This window comes from Camelina sativa, chromosome 4 (genome assembly GCF_030686135.1).
Source record: "Camelina sativa cultivar CO46 ecotype springtype chromosome 4, ASM3068613v1".
In the NCBI taxonomy this organism is placed as follows: Eukaryota; Viridiplantae; Streptophyta; class Magnoliopsida; order Brassicales; family Brassicaceae; genus Camelina; species Camelina sativa.
The window spans coordinates 262,117-281,023 of NC_141883.1; the positions used below are offsets into that span (position 1 = coordinate 262,117).

Sequence of the window (18,907 nt, forward strand, 5' to 3'; positions counted from 1 at the left end):
TAAACTTTCAGTATGTTAGAGAAAGAGAGACAGCTAGCTTGCTATAGTCTGTATAAAGACTGTTTTCGGTTTCAAGAAAAGGAAATGTGTCATTGCAGCCCCAAGTACACCGATCATCACATTGCTTGGATTCAAACATCTATAGATCTTTGCCAGCTCCGTTGTTTTATCCGGTCTGAAAACCTCGACAACGAATCCAATTTCCTCAGCTTGTTCCACCAAAAGACTCTCATTCAGTATCTCGACAGAATCACTAGTTTCGGTTTCTTGAACCCGTCGTCTCCAACTCCTTTACCAGTCTTGTTCACTGACTCGAGTTTTTCCTCTTGAATCAGTCCACGGATGCGAGGCCAGTAAGCTCGATCCAACACATTTCTGAAATCAAGAATCGTTTTATTCCCAAACATCAACGATGGAGTAAGAGTATATATGGAGTAGCATTTAGAATGACCAAATCTCCAATGATTTCATTAGGAGAGGTTGCTCCTTAATGGTCTCCTGTTTCCCAGGAGACATAAACAAAAACGGCACGCTGTGCTTTGGTCTTGTACATAAACGGCACGCAAACCATATATATGTGTACCTGTATAGAAATAAATATATTTAGAGCACGAGAGAGAAAATCGCGAGACGAACCGAACCGAACCGTCGTCTTTTGTTCTCAAAAAGAAGCGAAGCCCTAGCTAGCGTCTCCGTCCGTCTTCCCCTATCTGTTCCTTTCCTTTAAGGTAAGCTCTCTCTCAGATTTTCAGATTCTCCTAGTTTAAATCAAGATCTGACTTTTTGCCACTCACGGATCATCATCGATCTTTAAGATCTGTGTTCCGATTTCTCCGATCCACTAAATCCGTAGGGATTTGTTTTCTCGTCTCTAGGTCGCTTATTTTTCGTCTCTTCCATGCCAAGAGTCTTATTTTATCGTATACTTTCTGATGTTTGGATGATTCTAGTGATATATATTATGCCCCTAAAATATGATGAGTTGCCCCTCTTTTGCAGATTCATAATCTGTTTTTGTTGTAGGACTGCCTCTCCTCTTTGGCTTATCATAACCTCTCTCACTCGCATCAGGTAAGAAGTTTGGTTCAGATTTAGTGAGGCTTATCGCTTTAGTTTCAAAGCTTATCAGCTCGCCATGTTGGAATAACCTATAATAGCAACAACTGGAATTTTGATCCCTTCTAGATCATCAACAAAACTTAGTTAGTCCCTATTGGATTGATTTTTTAGCTGTTTGATTCAAGAGCCTTTATGTATGATGGAACGCTTTTACCCTAATATATAATAGCAACAACTGCAACTTACTGTAAAGTATGTTTTTTTTTTGTTTTGTTTATTCCTTGTGTGCTTTGGCTTCTATTTATTGCGCTCATGAACCGCTCGTTTGATGGAAGAGCTAACATTGTTTTTTCTTCTCTTTTGTGAGATGCACTTTTGGTTATCTTCATACCAAAATGCAGATTTTCAGTTGCATTTTCAATCCAAATGGACTGCAAGAAGTTCATCCAGATGGTCGAGGAGAAGAAACGAAGAGTTCTAGAGAAGCAAGAAGCTCCTTTGAAATGGGAGCAGAAGCTAGAGGCAGCTGCCAACGCTAAAGCGGACTCGGACACCAAAGCAAAGAAGTCAAAGGCCAGTAAGAGAAAACAAAGAGGTGCGTCTGAATCTAGCTCAGAAAGTGATAGTAGCTCTGAGGTGAGAAGAAAGTCTAGAAGATCTCACCATAAGCACCGGAGACATGCACACTCTGATTCAGATGACGGTGATAGGATGAAAGAGAAGAAATCCAGGAGGCAGAAACGAAGGTCCTTGAATCCAAGCGATGATAGCAGTGATGAGTATAAAAACGGGTCAGAGGATGAGCTGAGGATGAAGATAAAGCACCATAGGAGGCACAAGTGGCATAGCTCAAGAAAGACTTGGGATGTCGACAATACCGAAGATGTAAACAGAAGACATTTAAAGCATCACAGGCGCAGTGAGGTGGTCACTTCAAGTGATGGTGAGGAAGACAGTGGAAGAAGAAGGCGAGGCAAATATAACAGGCACATCAGAGGTTCAGCTTGGTCGAGTGGCTCGGAAGATAGTGGGAAAAGTAGGAAGAGAAGGCATCGTTGGGCAGAGTCTTCAAGTGAGGACGATGGAGCAATAAGAAGGAGAAGGCATAAAAGACATGACAGAGATTCAGCATCCGAGTCTGATGGAAGAAGGATATCAGATGAGAAAAGCGAGCACAACTTGGACAAATGAAAATGGAAATTGTATTTGTTTTAAATTCACGTCATAAGATCTGGATGTTGTGGTAACTAAACGAGCACATGATTTCTACCCAGATGCTGGGACCCAAAGATGATGAATATTCTGTTGAATTACAATTGTAGCACTTTGTCTCTGTTCTTAGATTTTCGTTTCACATTTGTCGCAAGAATGGTTTTTGGTTTGATAGTTCCTCATGTTGCAAATTATCTTTGATCAAGTTGGCTTGTGAACTTCCCTCTGCAGGTCCTGGGTCCAGTTTGATTTTTCTTCATTATTTTGAATATGGAATCACTTGTATTGTATGTTTCATGGAGTGCAGCACACATAGCCATTGCAGCATCTAAAAGATTAGACTTTGATCTCCAGAATTTGAATTATATAATTGACGATATATGACCCTCCCCTTAACCTTGTTGCTCTTTTAGGTCTATAAATTTTGTACATCCAAAGAAGATAAACACTTTTGGATCACAAACTGTGGTCTAATGCATGGAAAGTGTAATAATATACTCTACAAGATACATGATTGAACAACCAAGTTTCTCACCGACCTGTGAGCTTGACCATCCATGCACCACCCAAGTAGAGCCCTAGAAGCGGTGTAGCTAGGAGCATTTGAGTGACAGGGTCTGTCGAGGGTGTGACTACAGCTGCTGCAACCACCGCACCTACCACCACATATCTCCAAATTGAAAGCATTTGATCTCCTGACACCACCCCTACTTGTCCCAGGAGTAACTGAATGACTGGAACCTGTAAACCAAAAAGAAAGAAGCAGCAGGAAAATTCCAGGTGAAGATGGCTAAAGCAATGTTTGAGAACCAAGTATATATATATTATCATCGGCCACATACCTGGAAAGACAGGCCCGTGCTGAACATAAGCACTAATACAAACTCGAAGTACTGGTCGATAGACCACAGAGATTCAACCACACCTTCAGCGTAATTGACAAAGAAATTCAAGGCTGCAGGGGTTAAAACCCAGTAGGAGAAGGCAAGTCCAGCATAGAAGAGCAAGGAGGAACCAAAGACAATTGGCCCCAGAAACCTTCTCTCAGCCTTGGTCAGGCCGGGAAGGACAAAAGCTATAATCTCATACAGGATCACTGGGCTCCCTAGTAGAAGCCCGCAATAACCCGAGACCTGCACCGCAAAACAACAACAACAACAACAACAAAAAAGCATCTTTCTTGTTCATTTGATGCCTCTATCTATCTGTCTATCTGATAATTAAAATTAGCTAGTTGAAGAAGAAGACCTTTAAAGTTGTGAAGAAAAATTCGCCTGGAGCAAGCTGCAGAAACCGCACACCCTGAGTTTTGACGGGAGCTTCAAGAAAGACAATAAGATCTTTGGAGAAGGCGAAGCATCCCAAGATTGCAGCTCCCACAGCCAAAACCGAGACAAATATCCTCTCCCGGAGCTCCTCGAGATGATCGAATATAGTCATTTCTTTGTCATCAGGGAGCTCCTCTTTACGGGGATAGAGAAACTCATAGACCGGACTTGCTCTATCTTCTTGCTCAAAGGACACAGCTGTGTATGTATGTAATCCATCAATCAACCCGGGAAGCTCTACTTAAAAGAGGGTGACCTCTTGACACCAACACATATGATTTTTAAAAAAGCAATCAAAGAAAGGTAGTAGAGTTTCTCTCGTATTACCTGGTGGTCTGTCTTCTACAGCAGAGCCAGCGCCGGGGGTGGACTCCGTTGGTGAATCGTCAGAACTATCATCCAGAGCTGACAAGCGGCCTAAGCCTTTGCTCCGGCGTTGCGTCACAGCGTATCGGAGTCCAGCTTCCCTCCACGAACTGCAGAAATTTACAGCGTGAGGACGCTTTGTAGGCGAATCCAAGTTGCGAGTGGTGAGGCGGAAATGGTGGACTAGAGCAGAGCTGGTGGTGCTTGTGCTGCCCATCTCTAGAATCCAAGAGCTTCACAGAAGGAACGATTGGTTCCGGTCGAGTTTCGTTGCCCACATCTGATATTTCCAAAACCCAATCCTTTATTTTCCTTTTTTTCTGTTGAACACTTCCGTCACAAAACTTGCTAACACCGTGTAAAACGACCTCGTTTAGAGAGAATACCACCATGGCCCTTGATTGTCGGAAATAGCCCATTAAGGCCCATACAGTTCTCATTCACCCCTTCGTGATTGAGTGAGTGAGTGAGGGGGCTGGCCTGCGTAATTTTCCCGCCAAGTTGGGTTCCCGATGGGCAAAGAGATTATTCCGGCGGCGGAGAAATCCCTAAATCTGATTCGCGGGAGACTCTGCGATCCTAGTTATGTCTTCAGACCTCTTTCCGCTTCGTCAGACAGCAACTACAGGTCTGATTGCTTCACCACTTTGGTAACGAATTCGATTATATATATTATTATTATATACGGGCCCTAGGTGTGCCTAATACACAAATTTGTCTTGTCTATAACACACAGTAAGTTGAAGTTCATTGTATCAACCTCTATCACGGAGGGATGCAACAATTCCATCTTGCTTCTCGGCCCTCGCGGCTCTGGAAAAGCTGCTGTATGGCTCCCTCCTCAAACCATCTTCTACTCTCTCCCTTCTTGGATTTTTTTTTTCTTCTAAATGGGTTGATTTCAGGTCTTGGATCTCGTTGTTGGTGATTTATTGGAGGAGTTCCCTGATTCAGTATCACTGGTATGTGTGATTTTTTTTAGCGCATTTTCTTTTTAATCTCATCCCATCTTATCGTATCTTACACTACCCATCTCAAATTGTGATGCAGATCAGACTGAATGGTCTCTTGCATAGTGATGATAACTGTGCTTTTAAGGTCTGATCCCTTAGCATTCTCAATCCCTTAAGGAAGGGTACACCTTTATTATATATTCACCGACTTACACTGATTTTTTCAGGAAATTGCCAGACAGTTGTGCATGGAACACCACCTGCTCTTCTCCAAAATGGTATGCCTTTGTTCTCTCCAAATGTTCTTTTTCTTCTTCTCCTCTTAGCTTGGTTTAGCCGATGCCTCAATTGGCCTGATTCTCCCAGGCATCATTGGATGAGAATTCACAGTTCATAGTAGCCATGTTGCGGTGAGTTTATAATTGACGATATATGACCCTCCCCTTAACCTTGTTGCTCTTTTAGGTCTATAAATTTTGTACATCCAAAGAAGATAAACACTTTTGGATCACAAACTGTGGTCTAATGCATGGAAAGTGTAATAATATACTCTACAAGATACATGATTGAACAACCAAGTTTCTCACCGACCTGTGAGCTTGACCATCCATGCACCACCCAAGTAGAGCCCTAGAAGCGGTGTAGCTAGGAGCATTTGAGTGACAGGGTCTGTCGAGGGTGTGACTACAGCTGCTGCAACCACCGCACCTACCACCACATATCTCCAAATTGAAAGCATTTGATCTCCTGACACCACCCCTACTTGTCCCAGGAGTAACTGAATGACTGGAACCTGTAAACCAAAAAGAAAGAAGCAGCAGGAAAATTCCAGGTGAAGATGGCTAAAGCAATGTTTGAGAACCAAGTATATATATATTATCATCGGCCACATACCTGGAAAGACAGGCCCGTGCTGAACATAAGCACTAATACAAACTCGAAGTACTGGTCGATAGACCACAGAGATTCAACCACACCTTCAGCGTAATTGACAAAGAAATTCAAGGCTGCAGGGGTTAAAACCCAGTAGGAGAAGGCAAGTCCAGCATAGAAGAGCAAGGAGGAACCAAAGACAATTGGCCCCAGAAACCTTCTCTCAGCCTTGGTCAGGCCGGGAAGGACAAAAGCTATAATCTCATACAGGATCACTGGGCTCCCTAGTAGAAGCCCGCAATAACCCGAGACCTGCACCGCAAAACAACAACAACAACAACAACAAAAAAGCATCTTTCTTGTTCATTTGATGCCTCTATCTATCTGTCTATCTGATAATTAAAATTAGCTAGTTGAAGAAGAAGACCTTTAAAGTTGTGAAGAAAAATTCGCCTGGAGCAAGCTGCAGAAACCGCACACCCTGAGTTTTGACGGGAGCTTCAAGAAAGACAATAAGATCTTTGGAGAAGGCGAAGCATCCCAAGATTGCAGCTCCCACAGCCAAAACCGAGACAAATATCCTCTCCCGGAGCTCCTCGAGATGATCGAATATAGTCATTTCTTTGTCATCAGGGAGCTCCTCTTTACGGGGATAGAGAAACTCATAGACCGGACTTGCTCTATCTTCTTGCTCAAAGGACACAGCTGTGTATGTATGTAATCCATCAATCAACCCGGGAAGCTCTACTTAAAAGAGGGTGACCTCTTGACACCAACACATATGATTTTTAAAAAAGCAATCAAAGAAAGGTAGTAGAGTTTCTCTCGTATTACCTGGTGGTCTGTCTTCTACAGCAGAGCCAGCGCCGGGGGTGGACTCCGTTGGTGAATCGTCAGAACTATCATCCAGAGCTGACAAGCGGCCTAAGCCTTTGCTCCGGCGTTGCGTCACAGCGTATCGGAGTCCAGCTTCCCTCCACGAACTGCAGAAATTTACAGCGTGAGGACGCTTTGTAGGCGAATCCAAGTTGCGAGTGGTGAGGCGGAAATGGTGGACTAGAGCAGAGCTGGTGGTGCTTGTGCTGCCCATCTCTAGAATCCAAGAGCTTCACAGAAGGAACGATTGGTTCCGGTCGAGTTTCGTTGCCCACATCTGATATTTCCAAAACCCAATCCTTTATTTTCCTTTTTTTCTGTTGAACACTTCCGTCACAAAACTTGCTAACACCGTGTAAAACGACCTCGTTTAGAGAGAATACCACCATGGCCCTTGATTGTCGGAAATAGCCCATTAAGGCCCATACAGTTCTCATTCACCCCTTCGTGATTGAGTGAGTGAGTGAGGGGGCTGGCCTGCGTAATTTTCCCGCCAAGTTGGGTTCCCGATGGGCAAAGAGATTATTCCGGCGGCGGAGAAATCCCTAAATCTGATTCGCGGGAGACTCTGCGATCCTAGTTATGTCTTCAGACCTCTTTCCGCTTCGTCAGACAGCAACTACAGGTCTGATTGCTTCACCACTTTGGTAACGAATTCGATTATATATATTATTATTATATACGGGCCCTAGGTGTGCCTAATACACAAATTTGTCTTGTCTATAACACACAGTAAGTTGAAGTTCATTGTATCAACCTCTATCACGGAGGGATGCAACAATTCCATCTTGCTTCTCGGCCCTCGCGGCTCTGGAAAAGCTGCTGTATGGCTCCCTCCTCAAACCATCTTCTACTCTCTCCCTTCTTGGATTTTTTTTTTCTTCTAAATGGGTTGATTTCAGGTCTTGGATCTCGTTGTTGGTGATTTATTGGAGGAGTTCCCTGATTCAGTATCACTGGTATGTGTGATTTTTTTTAGCGCATTTTCTTTTTAATCTCATCCCATCTTATCGTATCTTACACTACCCATCTCAAATTGTGATGCAGATCAGACTGAATGGTCTCTTGCATAGTGATGATAACTGTGCTTTTAAGGTCTGATCCCTTAGCATTCTCAATCCCTTAAGGAAGGGTACACCTTTATTATATATTCACCGACTTACACTGATTTTTTCAGGAAATTGCCAGACAGTTGTGCATGGAACACCACCTGCTCTTCTCCAAAATGGTATGCCTTTGTTCTCTCCAAATGTTCTTTTTCTTCTTCTCCTCTTAGCTTGGTTTAGCCGATGCCTCAATTGGCCTGATTCTCCCAGGCATCATTGGATGAGAATTCACAGTTCATAGTAGCCATGTTGCGGTGAGTTTATTATTTACCTTGACATAAATGAGCCTTTTTTCTTTCTTTTTTTTGCTATGTTGATATTTAACGCAGACGAAACTGATAGAGGTGGTATTTCAGGGAATGTGGACTAGCACATAAGACGATCATCTTTGTGCTTGATGAATTTGACATGTTTGCACAGGCAAGAATTCCTGATTTTCTTATAGCTTGCTAATTGTATTCGTACTCGTTTTCCCTATGATCTTTGTCTTGATATACAAAGGAATTGGACACTGGTGTTTTCTATCCACTCACCCTATTTATTACCTGGTTATAATATCTAGGGAAAGCAGCGGTTGCTATACAGTTTGCTGGATGCTATGCAATCTGTAACATCACAAGCTGTTGTCATCGGTCTCAGTTCTCGATTGGTATGAGCATGCCTATATAGATATACATGTTTTGGGTTTTACAAATTGTTTCTTTTTAATTTATCATTCTACAACTGTATGCTGTTTATGTTTGATGACAGCTGACTTTGGTTGTTGTTAACTGTACTCTGGTTCAAAATCTTATAATATCTCTCACCACAGGACGCTGACCAACTTCTGGAGAAAAGAGTGAGATCTCGCTTTTCACACAGAAAAATATTGTTTCTTCCTCCATCCAGGGAAGAATTTGACGGGTAATGAGCAGCCAGCTTCTTTTCTGTTATTACTTATTAGCAGTCAGCTTTTTTTTCCAATGAACTTATTTAATTAATAGAAACTATATACATTATCTAGTTTGTTGGAACACCTGCTGTCTCTACCAGCAGACTCAAGCTTCCCCAACGGATATGTTTCTCGGTTCAATGAAAAGATTAAGGTTCTAATATCCACTCCCAATTAGTACTATGACACGCTTAGCTTTTCTATGATGGTTAATTCTTCTTCTGAAGAACTGATACTTGTACCAATTTCAAAAAAAATAAAAGAAACACCTTCTGTGCAGAATATAACATCAGACACGAGATTTAAAGACATACTCAAGACATTATTTAATGCCAATTCTACCGTAAACAGTTTGCTGAAGTTTATGTAAGTTCTTCGGTTACAATAGTGAGATGTTTCCTTAAGATGTCATTTCCTCTGTGTTGAGTCTATCTCTTGATGTTAGATTCCGCGCTGTTTCTTTAATGAATTTGGAATCTGGCCTCCTCTCTCTTGAGAACTTCAAAGCAGCACTTTCAAGTATGCAAAGGCAACCAAAGTTGGAAGCCGTTAGAGGTATGATAAGCTGCGGTGTTGCTTCTACATTTTCCTAGGGAACATCAATTGACATTATCTTTGTTGAGCAGATTGTTCCATACTGGAGCTTTATCTCCTGGTATGTATGAGGAGACTAGAAGTGAAGGAGCAAAGCGCATACAACATCATTAGTGTGATGAAAGGTAATCTGTAAGTTTGGCTTAAGAGAAAATGCAGGTTGCACTACTACGAAAATGATTTGAGATTTCATGTGTTCCAGAGTATAAGACGATACACGAGTCTTTTCAAACCTCGGACTACTACGCACAAAATGTCTGCCTACGGGTATGTTTACAGCTCTCATGAGATGCCATGGTTTATATGTGGTGGTCTAAATGGTTGACATGACAGGCATTTGAGCACCTAAGAGAGCGACAAGTTATACGCTACACAGAGAATAGAGTACAGTCTCAGACAGGTGAGTACCGTCCCATGAAGCTTTTGATATCAGCCTCTGAGCTTCATCAGGGAATGAGATCTCATGCGTGTTGCCCCGTAAGCCTCCTTTTTTTATCTATACCCTCCTTTTCTTCCCTTTACTTTTGTAAACTGATTTCAACTTCGTGATAATTCCCCCCCCCCCCCCCCCCCCCCCCGCTGGAACAGGCCATCCTTCTCAAGTTATTGGACCATTGATCTCTGTGTTTTTGTCCCTTGGGAATAAGACAGTCTCTGAAAGTCCTGTGATATGTAATGTTACTTCATGGGAAATGTTACTTCATGGGAAAAGCTACTTGGTTAAAAAACAGTATCTTTAGTTTTGCCTTTGCTTTGTGTTTTCATGTAAAGGGAGAGAGCATGTCAAAACAATACTTGCTCAGTTTCTGATTACCAATTACACTACTTCAAGTAGGCAACTTTCTCTAATACATACACCCAAACCCATTCGTGTCTCATCATTAAACCCTTCTACTCATACAATTACACCTCATGCTAACAATTAAAACCCATACAAATTGAACATATTAATTCACAATATCCAGATCAACTCAATCTCTCTCCCTTTCTGTTTGTTGCACCAACGAAGTTTGCTCCCCAGCTCCACCCTTCCACCCGGTTTGATTACACAGAGTTGCTCCGAGTCTATTCTCTTTCTTCTCACTTGTGCTTCCAGGCTGGCCCAGGAAAATTATGGACTCCACAAAAACGGCTTTTTCATTTTACCTTCTACAAGGCAATGGTCTCAGGCTCTCTGAGAAGCAATCAGAGGTGATCCTTCTTGCTTTTCTTCAGCAGCTTTGACATATGGTTCACCTGCTCATGACTTTCCTTAGCCCCGCCCCTCAGCCATTGAATAGCCTCAGCTGCCGCATCTTTCTCAGCACTCTTCTTGTTGCTGCAAGGTTGTCCTATGATCTGTGTCTCATTAAATTCTACTGTTGTTTGGAACTTGTTGCTCATCAATTGCTTAGTCTTATAAATTGGTGCTGCATAACCAGCCCTAGTGAGTACTGTTTGGAGCTGACTCTTGGAATTGTCACCCCCCAGCCCACTTTCGGTCCTTGAAAGCAATGTCGGTTTTGTTGACAAAGCCGATGTTTCTAAAGGCCTACGTATTTGGCGACCAAACACAAATCTCCCATCACATCCATCCCCAGAGACTAACAACCGTATAGCTGATAAGAGTTCACGGTGTGCTTGCACGTCCATTTTAGGATTAAGTAGCTGGAATGTTTTTTAAAAGTATCACAACTCAGATATGGATTCCCTAACCAGATCTGTTATCACAGTAGAAATACCTGACAGAATAAAACAACAACAAAGCCACAAAGGTGGGTTCTTTTGAGGTTTTATGAAACTCACTTTGTTCTGTATCAGCTCGTCAAGCTCTTTCTTCAAGGTTTGGCATATCTCTGCAACAGCAGGTTTCATGAAAAACTCCAAGTATCCTCCCAACATTTTCAGGTGGCCATCCTGCCAAAAAGCCCAAAAAACAAGAAGTTGGTTGGGAATGAAATTGCTGTCAATTCTAACAACAAAAACATCAAGAAAGACCGATAGAGTAAAAAGCTCACAATGTCTCCTTTGGAGATGCTACCGCCAAAGAGGATAAGAGTAGAGTCAGAGACAGCTGTCGAATCCCTCAAGAAAACAGAGTTCACTTTTATCTTCTCGTTGAACACCAACCACGGATATGGTATTTTTGTTTCCCGTGCATTTACAGAATTCTATGAAAAAAACACCCAAAAAAATGAATGTTATAAATTTCCAACCAAAGTATACTATCATTAATTTTGACTGGACGGATGCGTACTGAATAAAGAAGAACTTGGCCATCCTCCATCGTCTTCAGGGAAAATGATCTCTCATTATGCTGCATGTATCATATATATAGATGCTCAATAAAGCAAACTGCTGAATAGAGAGAGGCCACTGCAGGGCAACTAAATTCACGAGAAGTACTCACCACAACTGAGCAGATTCCTGGATACATGCCATAACAAATAACGGCTCTGGTAAGATTCGCATCATTCCCCTCTGAATTGCAGATCGATTTGTTTCCATCTATGAGTCCAGTATCCTTAAGTAATGAGAAGAACTCTTTTCGGAGAGAATCAATAGCTCTCAGCGACTGTATTGACAGAAAGTTTTTCCAGCAGTAATCATATACAGCAGACTCTTCCTCAGCGTTTCTCCACCCCTCATATGCCCGAACAAGTGCAAGATGATCACTGTGATCCCGTGAAAACTGGAATTTTGCAGCTTCTGCGAGCTGGGAAAGTTAAAAACGAAACATCATATTCTATGGTCTTTCAGAGGACACAAGAATTCTCAACACTACGTCCAAAGAGAAGAGTTTTACCGTAATTAACTCAAGGTCAAGTCACCTTGGCTAACAGAGAGACAGAAAACCATAAATGCTAATGAAGAGTTTTACTGTAACTAACTCAAGGTAAAAACATAAACTAAGATTCATATATTTTCCAGCCAGATAAATGGTATAACTATACAGTACAAGGTGGGAGAAGGACTTACATCTTTCTTGTCCTGAGGTGTCAAGAAAGGATCTCTTACACTCAGGCCAGCGACAACAGTCAATATAGGATCAAGGCAACCAAGAATAGCTCCTAGTATGAGCATTTTTCCAAGCTTTGGCTCCATGGGAAGCTTGGACAAATAACGACCTGCAAAGAATTTCAAAAACATGAAATAAATTTCAGTCCTGCCTGCTCAAAACTGTCATGATTCAGCATATTTCCTCTTACCTAGAGTTGTGAGGTATTCATTCTCATCTAATGCGCCTATTATCTTCAGATATTCTATGGCCTTTTGAACCTGCGGGAAAATTTGAAGAAACAAAATTACTGTCTCGTTGATTATTATAAGTATGGTTCAAATCAAACACCTTCACTTGAGTAAAGTTCTAAATCAGAAAATCTTACCAAAGAATTAAACAAATAAGACGTACCGCTAGTAGTTCGGGAGATTGCAGCGCCCTTGACAAGAACTCGGATATGCTCCCGAGATTTAAGCTTTTGATTTGCAGACACAGTGACTGTAAAGGCGTCCTCAAAATTTCAGGCAACTGATATTCTGTAAAAGCTTCATATACACACTTTGGGTAAAGATGATAACACTGCCCAGGTCGAACACGACCGGCTCGTCCTCTTCTCTGCAATCACAAACGGAGCATGAGAATCAACAAAAAAAAAAAAAAAATCAATAAATGTAAGCCCACGGAGCTGTCAGAGAATTAAACTTGTAGGCAATGAATAGTCATACTCAATTTTACTGGTCCAGTGTATTCGAAATGCAACTCCGCATAAGACAAACAAAGAACATCTAATAGCTGATAAATTTACGTCTACTAATCCCTCTCTTTGTTCCTGTCGGTAAAATTGACTAATGGCCATTCCTATTATGAATCTACAGTATGGGGAATTGGCTCTGTAGTCTCATTAATAGTATTATTACAGTTTGGTTCTCAAAAGGTATCAACTCTAACAAACTAAAAATACCTGCTGAGCTGAAACCTTGGAAATCCAAGAAGGAAGCAAACAGGGAGTATTGTTTAATGCATCATAGGAGGTCTCTTTTGCCTTTCCACAGTCGATGACAAAAGCAACATCATTAATCGTGATGCTCGTTTCTGCGATATTGGTGGCCAGAATTATCTTTCTTACTCCACTTGCAGGTTCTTCAAATATTAACCTCTGCATTTACTCAAAAATAAAGTCAATGGTTAATGATAAATATGTTTCCTTTAAATACATGTTCCAGATGCACAGAATTGGTAATAGCTCTGCAACGGATGAACACTAGCATATGATACGGGTTGAGATCAGGAGAAAAAAGTATAAATCACCTGCTCAAAACTTGCCATAGAACCATGGCAGGCAAGCAACATAACCCGATCTGGGTTGCCAAAGATTGGATGAATCTGCAGTTTTTCTTTCAGAGCGCTGATATCATCCCACCCAGTCATAAAAACTAAAATACCACCAGGACCCTCATTCTCACATATATCGCAAAGGAGAAATTCTATGAGATTAAAACCAATGCAATCAGGATTCCAACAAGATAAAGACTCTTGAGTCTCAGGGCTAAACTCCTTGAAGTCAGCAGCTCTCAGTGCGTCCTGTTTACATAAGGGAAAAATAAATGAGGAGGACCTATCATGTAGAATTGAGCTACTGATATTCTTATTCAAATACCTCAACGACAAAGGCAATTTGGCTCTTGCGTTTTTTTGGGATCTGTTTGTTCATCTTCCACATTCTTTCTTGACCATAATCATCAATTTGATTGTATGGAGTCATTCTATACCTGGTCATCTCCAGAATATCCTCTAGGAAATGGCTGCGGACTGGATATGTAAATCCCTATATAGTGAGGAAGACATTACTGAGGTTAATCAGAGCATGTAGATCCAAGGAATATCGAATCAGCCAACATTTAAATATTTGAAATGTTCTAGCGAGGATAAACAAAAATATTCATCCCATGAAGATTGAATAGTTCCAGACAACCTCCTCACTAGTATATTCTGTTTCTTACTTACTGGGATGTGAATGACACCTGCCCCACCAAAGTATGACGAAAAAAGCTCAGCATCTAAAGTTGCACTCATCAGAACCAGCTTAAGCTCTGGGCGACGAGATAGGAGCTCCTTAAGAATGATAAGAAGGAAATCTGAAACACAAAAGTAATATAGTAAGACACCAAAATCAGGTTAAGCGCCTACAAATGAGGAGCTGCGTAATAAGCACAACTTTACCTTCATTCATTCCACGCTCATGAATTTCATCCACGATAACATGAGTAACACCTCTTAAATTTCTATCTACCAACAACCGTCTCAACAAAATGCCTGTGGTGCAGAAGAGTAGGCGGGTATCTCTTCCTCTAACACCTTCCAATCGAACTTTATATCCAACCTTCACCAAAAAAAGCCACATCGAGCTTAATTATGTAGTAAAATAAAGTGAGGAATTCCAAGTATAAGGCTCCAAAGCCAACTACATATAGAAGCATGCAGAGTTAAAACTTACGGATTCACCCAACTGCTCTCCTCTCTCGTAAGCAACCCTCTCCGATACAGACATAGCAGATATTCTCCTTGGCTGAGTACATATGATACTGCAAAAAGCTCCACGGTTTGCTTCAATCTCGGATTCTAATATAAACTGCGGAATTTGTGTGGTCTTGCCACAACCTGTTTCTCCAGAGATAACAATAACCTGTAAGACGAACATTGATGTGGGTAATCGTCGAAACTAATACAAAACAAAGAAGACTGTCAAGTTGAGCACAAGCGTTCTCTTCTCTTCTTTGCAGACCTGATTTTGTGAAATTGCTGTCAATACTGAATCCCTTTGCTTGGAAGCAGGGAGACTTCTCCGAGATTTCACCATTCTTCGGCCTTCTACTGAAGCCTAATCAATGGAACACGTCAAAAATAAAATGGATGCTGAGGGAGAATAGTAAGTTTAGTATCAAGGACCTAATATAATAATAAATATTAGAAAGGAGAGTACACAGAACCTCCCAATATTCTTGTCGATCACGCAGCTGTAAACTCCTTCGCCAAAGAATTTTGTCCAGCGTAGTTTTGCTGGCAGGCATGGGCTCTGGTTGCTCAAAAAGCCATTCATCGGGACTGCTTATGCTACTAGTTCTTGCTAAGGAATTGGCAGGGAATCTATCTACTACACTCTTTGATTTTTTACTGAGGTATACTCTGAGGTAAGCTTCGACTCTTTGAAGGAAGTCAGTATGCAAATTCACCTGTCAAATTTGTTTTATAGTTTGCTCTTTAAATAGGATGCAAGAATAATAAGAAGAGAGCGAGGGAGCAGCAGATAATACCTCCCTCTGTGGCTTCTTGTCATCTAGATCAAACCTATAGTTGGGGAGTGGGACCTTACTGAACACAACAACCTTAGCATATGCATGACTGTCAAAAGAAAAAAAAAGAAAGATATATACATAAAGAAACTGTACTTTTGAGAAAAAAAAAAAAAAAAAAAAAAAAGGAGCATAATAAGGAGTGTGATTGATGTTAGAGAGGAGGGGGTACACCTATACAATCCCAGGGTTGTAGCCAGTGCAGCAAGTTTATCAAAATCCCTTCTATCTTTTTTCTCCCTGGAAACAACTTCTTGCTTTACAGAATCTTGCAAAAGCATAGAAAAGTTCCTATTCCATTCATCCAAGTTGGCACAACGAATTGTACCCTGCTGCAAAGCAAAATTGATATATATATATATATATATATATGGTTCCAGTTCATGAGTTCAAGCCCGGGCAGAGGAGAGGATGAGAAGAAGAAGAAGATGAGATAATAAAGGAACAAAAAAAATTATATAAGGATGTTTCAAGTTGCTCGCTCACATACATTATGATATGATCGTGACTTGCGGAGTCTTTCTCAGAGCCAAAAAAAACAAACAAGAAAAGCACAAAAGGTACAAATTTGGAAGAAAACAAAAAAAAAAGACAACAAGGGTCCTTCTTATTACGACGATCTCTGACAAAATGAACAATCTCAGTAGGTGTAACCTTTGACAAACATTCCTTTCTTGGCGTCCTCGTTCTCTCCCTCGGCTGAGTATTTGCCAAGCTGGGCCAGTGAGTTGGCCTTTGCCCTCACCAACAGTGCCTTCTGCGAGGCCTCGATCTTCTCCGGGTTGCCTTGCCACGTCCTGAGCACAGAGTTCTGCAGGGCACGTGCGTAGGAGAAGGACACATGCCATGGGTTTGGGCTCTGGTTCATGGCGTTCAGGTTCAGTGTGGCCTCTGCCTCCGATTGTCCTCCAGACAGAAACATGATTCCTGGGACAGCTGGAGGGACCCTCCTTTTCAGCATGGTGAGCGTGAAATCCGCAACGGTCTCGGGAGAGGCCTTGTTCTTGTGCTCAGCGCCTGGGGTGACCATGCTCGGCTTCAGCAGAATGCCCTCGAACATGACGTTGTTCTGGGCCAAGTAGAAGAAGACCTCGGACCACACTTTCTCTGCCACCTCGAGAGTCCTCTCAATCGGGTGGTCCCCGTCCAGAAGGATCTCCGGCTCCACAATGGGGACAAGACCATTCTCCTGAGAGATGGCCGCATAGCGAGCAAGGCCCCACGCAGCTTCTTTGACAGCCAGTGCTGAAGGGCCACAAGGAACACTCACAACTGTCCTCCTGGAGAAACACACACACACACATTTTTCAATTTTCATCATCATAATTATTAACTAGGAAGAGCAGATTCACATCAACCAAAGAAGGAATAAAGAGAGAGAGCTATAAGAACACCACATGGTGAGATATTATGAATGACATACCACTTGGCAAAACGAGCGCCTTGCTTGTAGTACTCAGCAGAGCGTGAAGCCAATCCATCGAGGCCTTGGCACCAAGACTCGTCGTTGGAGCCGGGGAGAGGAGACAAGCCCTGTCAGGAGGCAACAGGTGGATTGTCAATTTTTGACACAGATAAATGATATGATTGAATACAACAGATGGATGGAATTGGATAGTTCATAGTTGAATCCAAAAAGAAAAAAGAAAAAAAAAAACAGAACGAAGAAAAAAACCTTGTCAACTTTGATGCCAGGGACGATGTTGGCATCGCGAAGGCAATCGACAAAGGTCTTGCCGTCCTTAGTGGACTGGTAAAGCGTCTCCTCGAAGAGAATGGCACCAGAGATGTAATCGCCGAGGCCAGGAGTGGTAAGCAAAAGTTGCCTGTATGCCTGACGGTTGTCCTCCGTGTTATCCAAGCCGATAGATGCGAGCCTCTTCCCACAGGTTGCGTTCGACTCATCGATAGCGAGGATACCTCTCCCGGGGGATGCCACGCTTTTCTATTACCGCAAAAAAATCACAATACCACAAAAATCTCACATTAAAATCAACAACTAACGTTTGACTTTGTTGAATCGAGTGGACAAGACGACTAATTAAAAAGCGTATTATTAACGATTAAAGGATGATAACAAGGGAATTTGGCATGAGAGAGATCTAGCGCTGGAAAAAGGGACCAAAGAGATGAAAGTATACTCACGGCAGTTTTAACAAGCTCGTCGGAGTAAGCACTGGCACGGATCGCGAAGGAGACTCGAGGAGGAGGAGGAGGAGTAGAAGCAGAGGGGTGGGCGCGCCCAGCGGAGCGCTGGCCGATCCATGGAGAAGAGAGAGTGTTTGGCTTTACAAAGGTGGAAGACGCCATAGTAAAGCAGCAGGCTAGAACAAAAGTGGTGATCGATCGATCTCTCTCGGGGACTCCGCAGCGATCTGGTGTGGAGAGAGTGTAAAAGAGAACCAAAACAAAATGCTTCTTTCCTCTGATTGATGCGAATATTATTTATTTTACTTTTAAGTAGTAGTATTACTAGTCGAGTCGTCTCCTCTGCTTTGGCATCAAATCACCTACTACTCCCACCCTCCTCCAATCGCCTCCTTTTATTTACCATCTTACCCTCTTTCTATCGTAAATGACGCTTTTAACCTTCTCCTAGAGACGATTTTCCTAACTACTAAACACAATTGCAAATCCGGCCCATGACAACCCCCATCGTGCGTGATTCGAGGACCCGAGTCTCTCTGACTCTTTGGTGTAAACAATAGTACACAGTCTATTTAAAGGGCTCATACTGTATTATTATACTATCTTTCTCGGTTTCAACCATTTTGTCTACCCAAACTGCCCTTGTCTCTTCGTCTTAGTCAAATATTAGTTTCTACTACCTCTTTTGTTCACTCTGTTTCAAAATATAGGATGTTTTAGTGAAAATACGCATATTAAAAAATAGTTACTTTTAAGAAGTTTAACCAATCATAAACAAGTCTGCATACTATAAAATATAAATTTAATCTAAAAGTTGCATCGAAAGTTGAAAACATTATATATTATAAAACAAAAATATTTCTCTAAACATCCTATATTATGAAACGGAAGGAGTATAATATAACATTTCTTCCTCCAACCAACAGATGCTATAAATTTTTTCTTAAATTTATCAATACTTACAAGCCCCTAACCACCATCCTATAGGAGTGAAAATTTAGAGGTCGGATATGCCGTTGGGGCACAATACGCCTAAAACAAAACAACATAAAATCCTCTCTTTCACAGTTGGGCCCAGTAATGATGGGGCTTAGTTTCAGTTAAACAATATGAGTCCACGCCAAAGACTGC

The 18,907-nt window shown here is 41.8% G+C and overlaps 7 protein-coding genes across 14 annotated transcripts; 3 read left to right on the forward strand and 4 right to left on the reverse strand.

The window, feature by feature from the left end:
* The first annotated feature begins 579 nt into the window (after positions 1-579).
* LOC104779407 (uncharacterized) lies at positions 580-2,445 on the forward strand. 6 transcript variants are annotated; one of them, XM_010503758.3, is made up of 3 exons: positions 580-728; positions 1,000-1,071; positions 1,461-2,445. In XM_010503758.3, the coding sequence occupies exon 3, from the start codon at positions 1,486-1,488 to the stop codon at positions 2,248-2,250; it is 765 nt and encodes a 254-aa protein (XP_010502060.1). In that variant the 5' UTR covers positions 580-728; positions 1,000-1,071; positions 1,461-1,485; the 3' UTR covers positions 2,251-2,445. The 6 variants fall into 6 exon arrangements, with proteins under 6 accessions (XP_010502060.1, XP_010502061.1, XP_010502058.1 ...); XM_010503759.3 differs by having other exon boundaries at positions 600-728; positions 1,024-1,071; XM_010503756.3 differs by having other exon boundaries at positions 606-728; positions 1,427-2,445.
* A 168-nt stretch (positions 2,446-2,613) lies between these two features.
* Positions 2,614-4,410, reverse strand: LOC147945135 (sec-independent protein translocase protein TATC, chloroplastic-like). Its single transcript, XM_087509639.1, has 4 exons — positions 3,927-4,410; positions 3,520-3,797; positions 3,114-3,404; positions 2,614-3,012 (listed from the first exon to the last, which is right to left on the reverse strand). The coding sequence occupies exons 1-4, from the start codon at positions 4,180-4,182 to the stop codon at positions 2,803-2,805; spliced, it is 1,035 nt and encodes a 344-aa protein (XP_087365765.1). The 5' UTR covers positions 4,183-4,410; the 3' UTR covers positions 2,614-2,802.
* A 50-nt stretch (positions 4,411-4,460) lies between these two features.
* On the forward strand, positions 4,461-5,332 carry LOC147945136 (origin of replication complex subunit 4-like). The gene is made up of 6 exons (XM_087511333.1): positions 4,461-4,593; positions 4,702-4,792; positions 4,871-4,927; positions 5,016-5,063; positions 5,146-5,196; positions 5,285-5,332. Exons 1-6 carry the CDS (start codon positions 4,478-4,480, stop codon positions 5,330-5,332), a joined length of 411 nt encoding a protein of 136 aa, XP_087367459.1. The 5' UTR covers positions 4,461-4,477.
* Positions 5,333-5,351: 19 nt separating this feature from the next.
* Positions 5,352-6,881, reverse strand: LOC104779410 (sec-independent protein translocase protein TATC, chloroplastic). Its single transcript, XM_087509640.1, has 4 exons — positions 6,626-6,881; positions 6,219-6,496; positions 5,813-6,103; positions 5,352-5,711 (listed from the first exon to the last, which is right to left on the reverse strand). The coding sequence occupies exons 1-4, from the start codon at positions 6,879-6,881 to the stop codon at positions 5,502-5,504; spliced, it is 1,035 nt and encodes a 344-aa protein (XP_087365766.1). The 3' UTR covers positions 5,352-5,501.
* Positions 6,882-7,159: 278 nt separating this feature from the next.
* On the forward strand, positions 7,160-10,147 carry LOC104783409 (origin of replication complex subunit 4-like). 2 transcript variants are annotated; one of them, XM_087509637.1, is made up of 16 exons: positions 7,160-7,292; positions 7,401-7,491; positions 7,570-7,626; positions 7,715-7,762; positions 7,845-7,895; positions 7,984-8,027; positions 8,130-8,193; positions 8,336-8,422; positions 8,585-8,676; positions 8,777-8,858; positions 8,985-9,070; positions 9,150-9,259; positions 9,331-9,423; positions 9,501-9,565; positions 9,632-9,775; positions 9,887-10,147. In XM_087509637.1, the coding sequence occupies exons 1-16, from the start codon at positions 7,177-7,179 to the stop codon at positions 9,914-9,916; spliced, it is 1,260 nt and encodes a 419-aa protein (XP_087365763.1). In that variant the 5' UTR covers positions 7,160-7,176; the 3' UTR covers positions 9,917-10,147. The 2 variants fall into 2 exon arrangements, with proteins under 2 accessions (XP_087365763.1, XP_087365762.1); XM_087509636.1 differs by having other exon boundaries at positions 9,632-9,967.
* On the reverse strand, positions 10,082-16,043 carry LOC104779411 (DExH-box ATP-dependent RNA helicase DExH5, mitochondrial). Of its 2 annotated transcripts, XM_087509634.1 has the most exons (18): positions 15,803-16,043; positions 15,590-15,677; positions 15,266-15,508; positions 15,061-15,156; positions 14,773-14,961; positions 14,499-14,658; positions 14,283-14,413; positions 13,936-14,103; positions 13,587-13,859; positions 13,240-13,434; positions 12,690-12,893; positions 12,487-12,556; positions 12,257-12,405; positions 11,688-11,993; positions 11,535-11,594; positions 11,296-11,448; positions 11,084-11,194; positions 10,082-10,945 (listed from the first exon to the last, which is right to left on the reverse strand). In XM_087509634.1, exons 1-18 carry the CDS (start codon positions 15,907-15,909, stop codon positions 10,484-10,486), a joined length of 3,165 nt encoding a protein of 1,054 aa, XP_087365760.1. In that variant the 5' UTR covers positions 15,910-16,043; the 3' UTR covers positions 10,082-10,483. The 2 variants fall into 2 exon arrangements, with proteins under 2 accessions (XP_087365760.1, XP_087365761.1); XM_087509635.1 differs by lacking the exons at positions 15,590-15,677; positions 15,803-16,043 and having other exon boundaries at positions 14,773-14,936.
* Positions 16,044-16,065: 22 nt separating this feature from the next.
* On the reverse strand, positions 16,066-18,341 carry LOC104779412 (fructose-bisphosphate aldolase 3, chloroplastic). The gene is made up of 4 exons (XM_010503765.3): positions 17,774-18,341; positions 17,304-17,573; positions 17,052-17,161; positions 16,066-16,908 (listed from the first exon to the last, which is right to left on the reverse strand). The coding sequence occupies exons 1-4, from the start codon at positions 17,936-17,938 to the stop codon at positions 16,269-16,271; spliced, it is 1,185 nt and encodes a 394-aa protein (XP_010502067.2). The 5' UTR covers positions 17,939-18,341; the 3' UTR covers positions 16,066-16,268.
* Between the last annotated feature and the right edge of the window lie 566 nt (positions 18,342-18,907).

Excerpts from the sequence above, each read along its gene's own strand:
- LOC104779407 (XM_010503758.3), top strand. The coding sequence starts at position 1,486 with ATGGACTGCAAGAAGTTCATCCAGATGGTCGAGGAGAAGAAACGAAGA.
- LOC104783409 (XM_087509636.1), top strand. The coding sequence starts at position 7,177 with ATGGGCAAAGAGATTATTCCGGCGGCGGAGAAATCCCTAAATCTGATT. Across the intron at positions 7,492-7,569 it reads GCGGCTCTGGAAAAGCTGCT|GTCTTGGATCTCGTTGTTGG; the intron begins GTATGGCTCCCT and ends GGTTGATTTCAG. Across the intron at positions 8,028-8,129 it reads TTCATAGTAGCCATGTTGCG|GGAATGTGGACTAGCACATA; the intron begins GTGAGTTTATTA and ends GTGGTATTTCAG.
- LOC104779412 (XM_010503765.3), bottom strand. The coding sequence starts at position 17,938 with ATGGCGTCTTCCACCTTTGTAAAGCCAAACACTCTCTCTTCTCCATGG. Across the intron at positions 17,574-17,773 it reads ACGAGCTTGTTAAAACTGCC|AAAAGCGTGGCATCCCCCGG; the intron begins GTGAGTATACTT and ends TTGCGGTAATAG. Across the intron at positions 17,162-17,303 it reads CTGGCATCAAAGTTGACAAG|GGCTTGTCTCCTCTCCCCGG; the intron begins GTTTTTTTCTTC and ends GCCTCCTGACAG.
- LOC104779411 (XM_087509634.1), bottom strand. The coding sequence starts at position 15,909 with ATGCTTTTGCAAGATTCTGTAAAGCAAGAAGTTGTTTCCAGGGAGAAA. Across the intron at positions 14,104-14,282 it reads CAGGTGTCATTCACATCCCA|GGATTTACATATCCAGTCCG; the intron begins GTAAGTAAGAAA and ends CTCACTATATAG. Across the intron at positions 11,994-12,256 it reads CACCTCAGGACAAGAAAGAT|CTCGCAGAAGCTGCAAAATT; the intron begins GTAAGTCCTTCT and ends TAACTTTCCCAG.
- LOC104779410 (XM_087509640.1), bottom strand. The coding sequence starts at position 6,881 with ATGGGCAGCACAAGCACCACCAGCTCTGCTCTAGTCCACCATTTCCGC. Across the intron at positions 6,497-6,625 it reads TGTAGAAGACAGACCACCAG|CTGTGTCCTTTGAGCAAGAA; the intron begins GTAATACGAGAG and ends ATACATACACAG. Across the intron at positions 5,712-5,812 it reads GCACGGGCCTGTCTTTCCAG|GTTCCAGTCATTCAGTTACT; the intron begins GTATGTGGCCGA and ends TTTGGTTTACAG.
- LOC147945136 (XM_087511333.1), top strand. The coding sequence starts at position 4,478 with ATGGGCAAAGAGATTATTCCGGCGGCGGAGAAATCCCTAAATCTGATT. Across the intron at positions 4,594-4,701 it reads TCGTCAGACAGCAACTACAG|TAAGTTGAAGTTCATTGTAT; the intron begins GTCTGATTGCTT and ends TATAACACACAG. Across the intron at positions 4,793-4,870 it reads GCGGCTCTGGAAAAGCTGCT|GTCTTGGATCTCGTTGTTGG; the intron begins GTATGGCTCCCT and ends GGTTGATTTCAG.
- LOC147945135 (XM_087509639.1), bottom strand. The coding sequence starts at position 4,182 with ATGGGCAGCACAAGCACCACCAGCTCTGCTCTAGTCCACCATTTCCGC. Across the intron at positions 3,798-3,926 it reads TGTAGAAGACAGACCACCAG|CTGTGTCCTTTGAGCAAGAA; the intron begins GTAATACGAGAG and ends ATACATACACAG. Across the intron at positions 3,405-3,519 it reads TTTTCTTCACAACTTTAAAG|GTCTCGGGTTATTGCGGGCT; the intron begins GTCTTCTTCTTC and ends TTTGCGGTGCAG.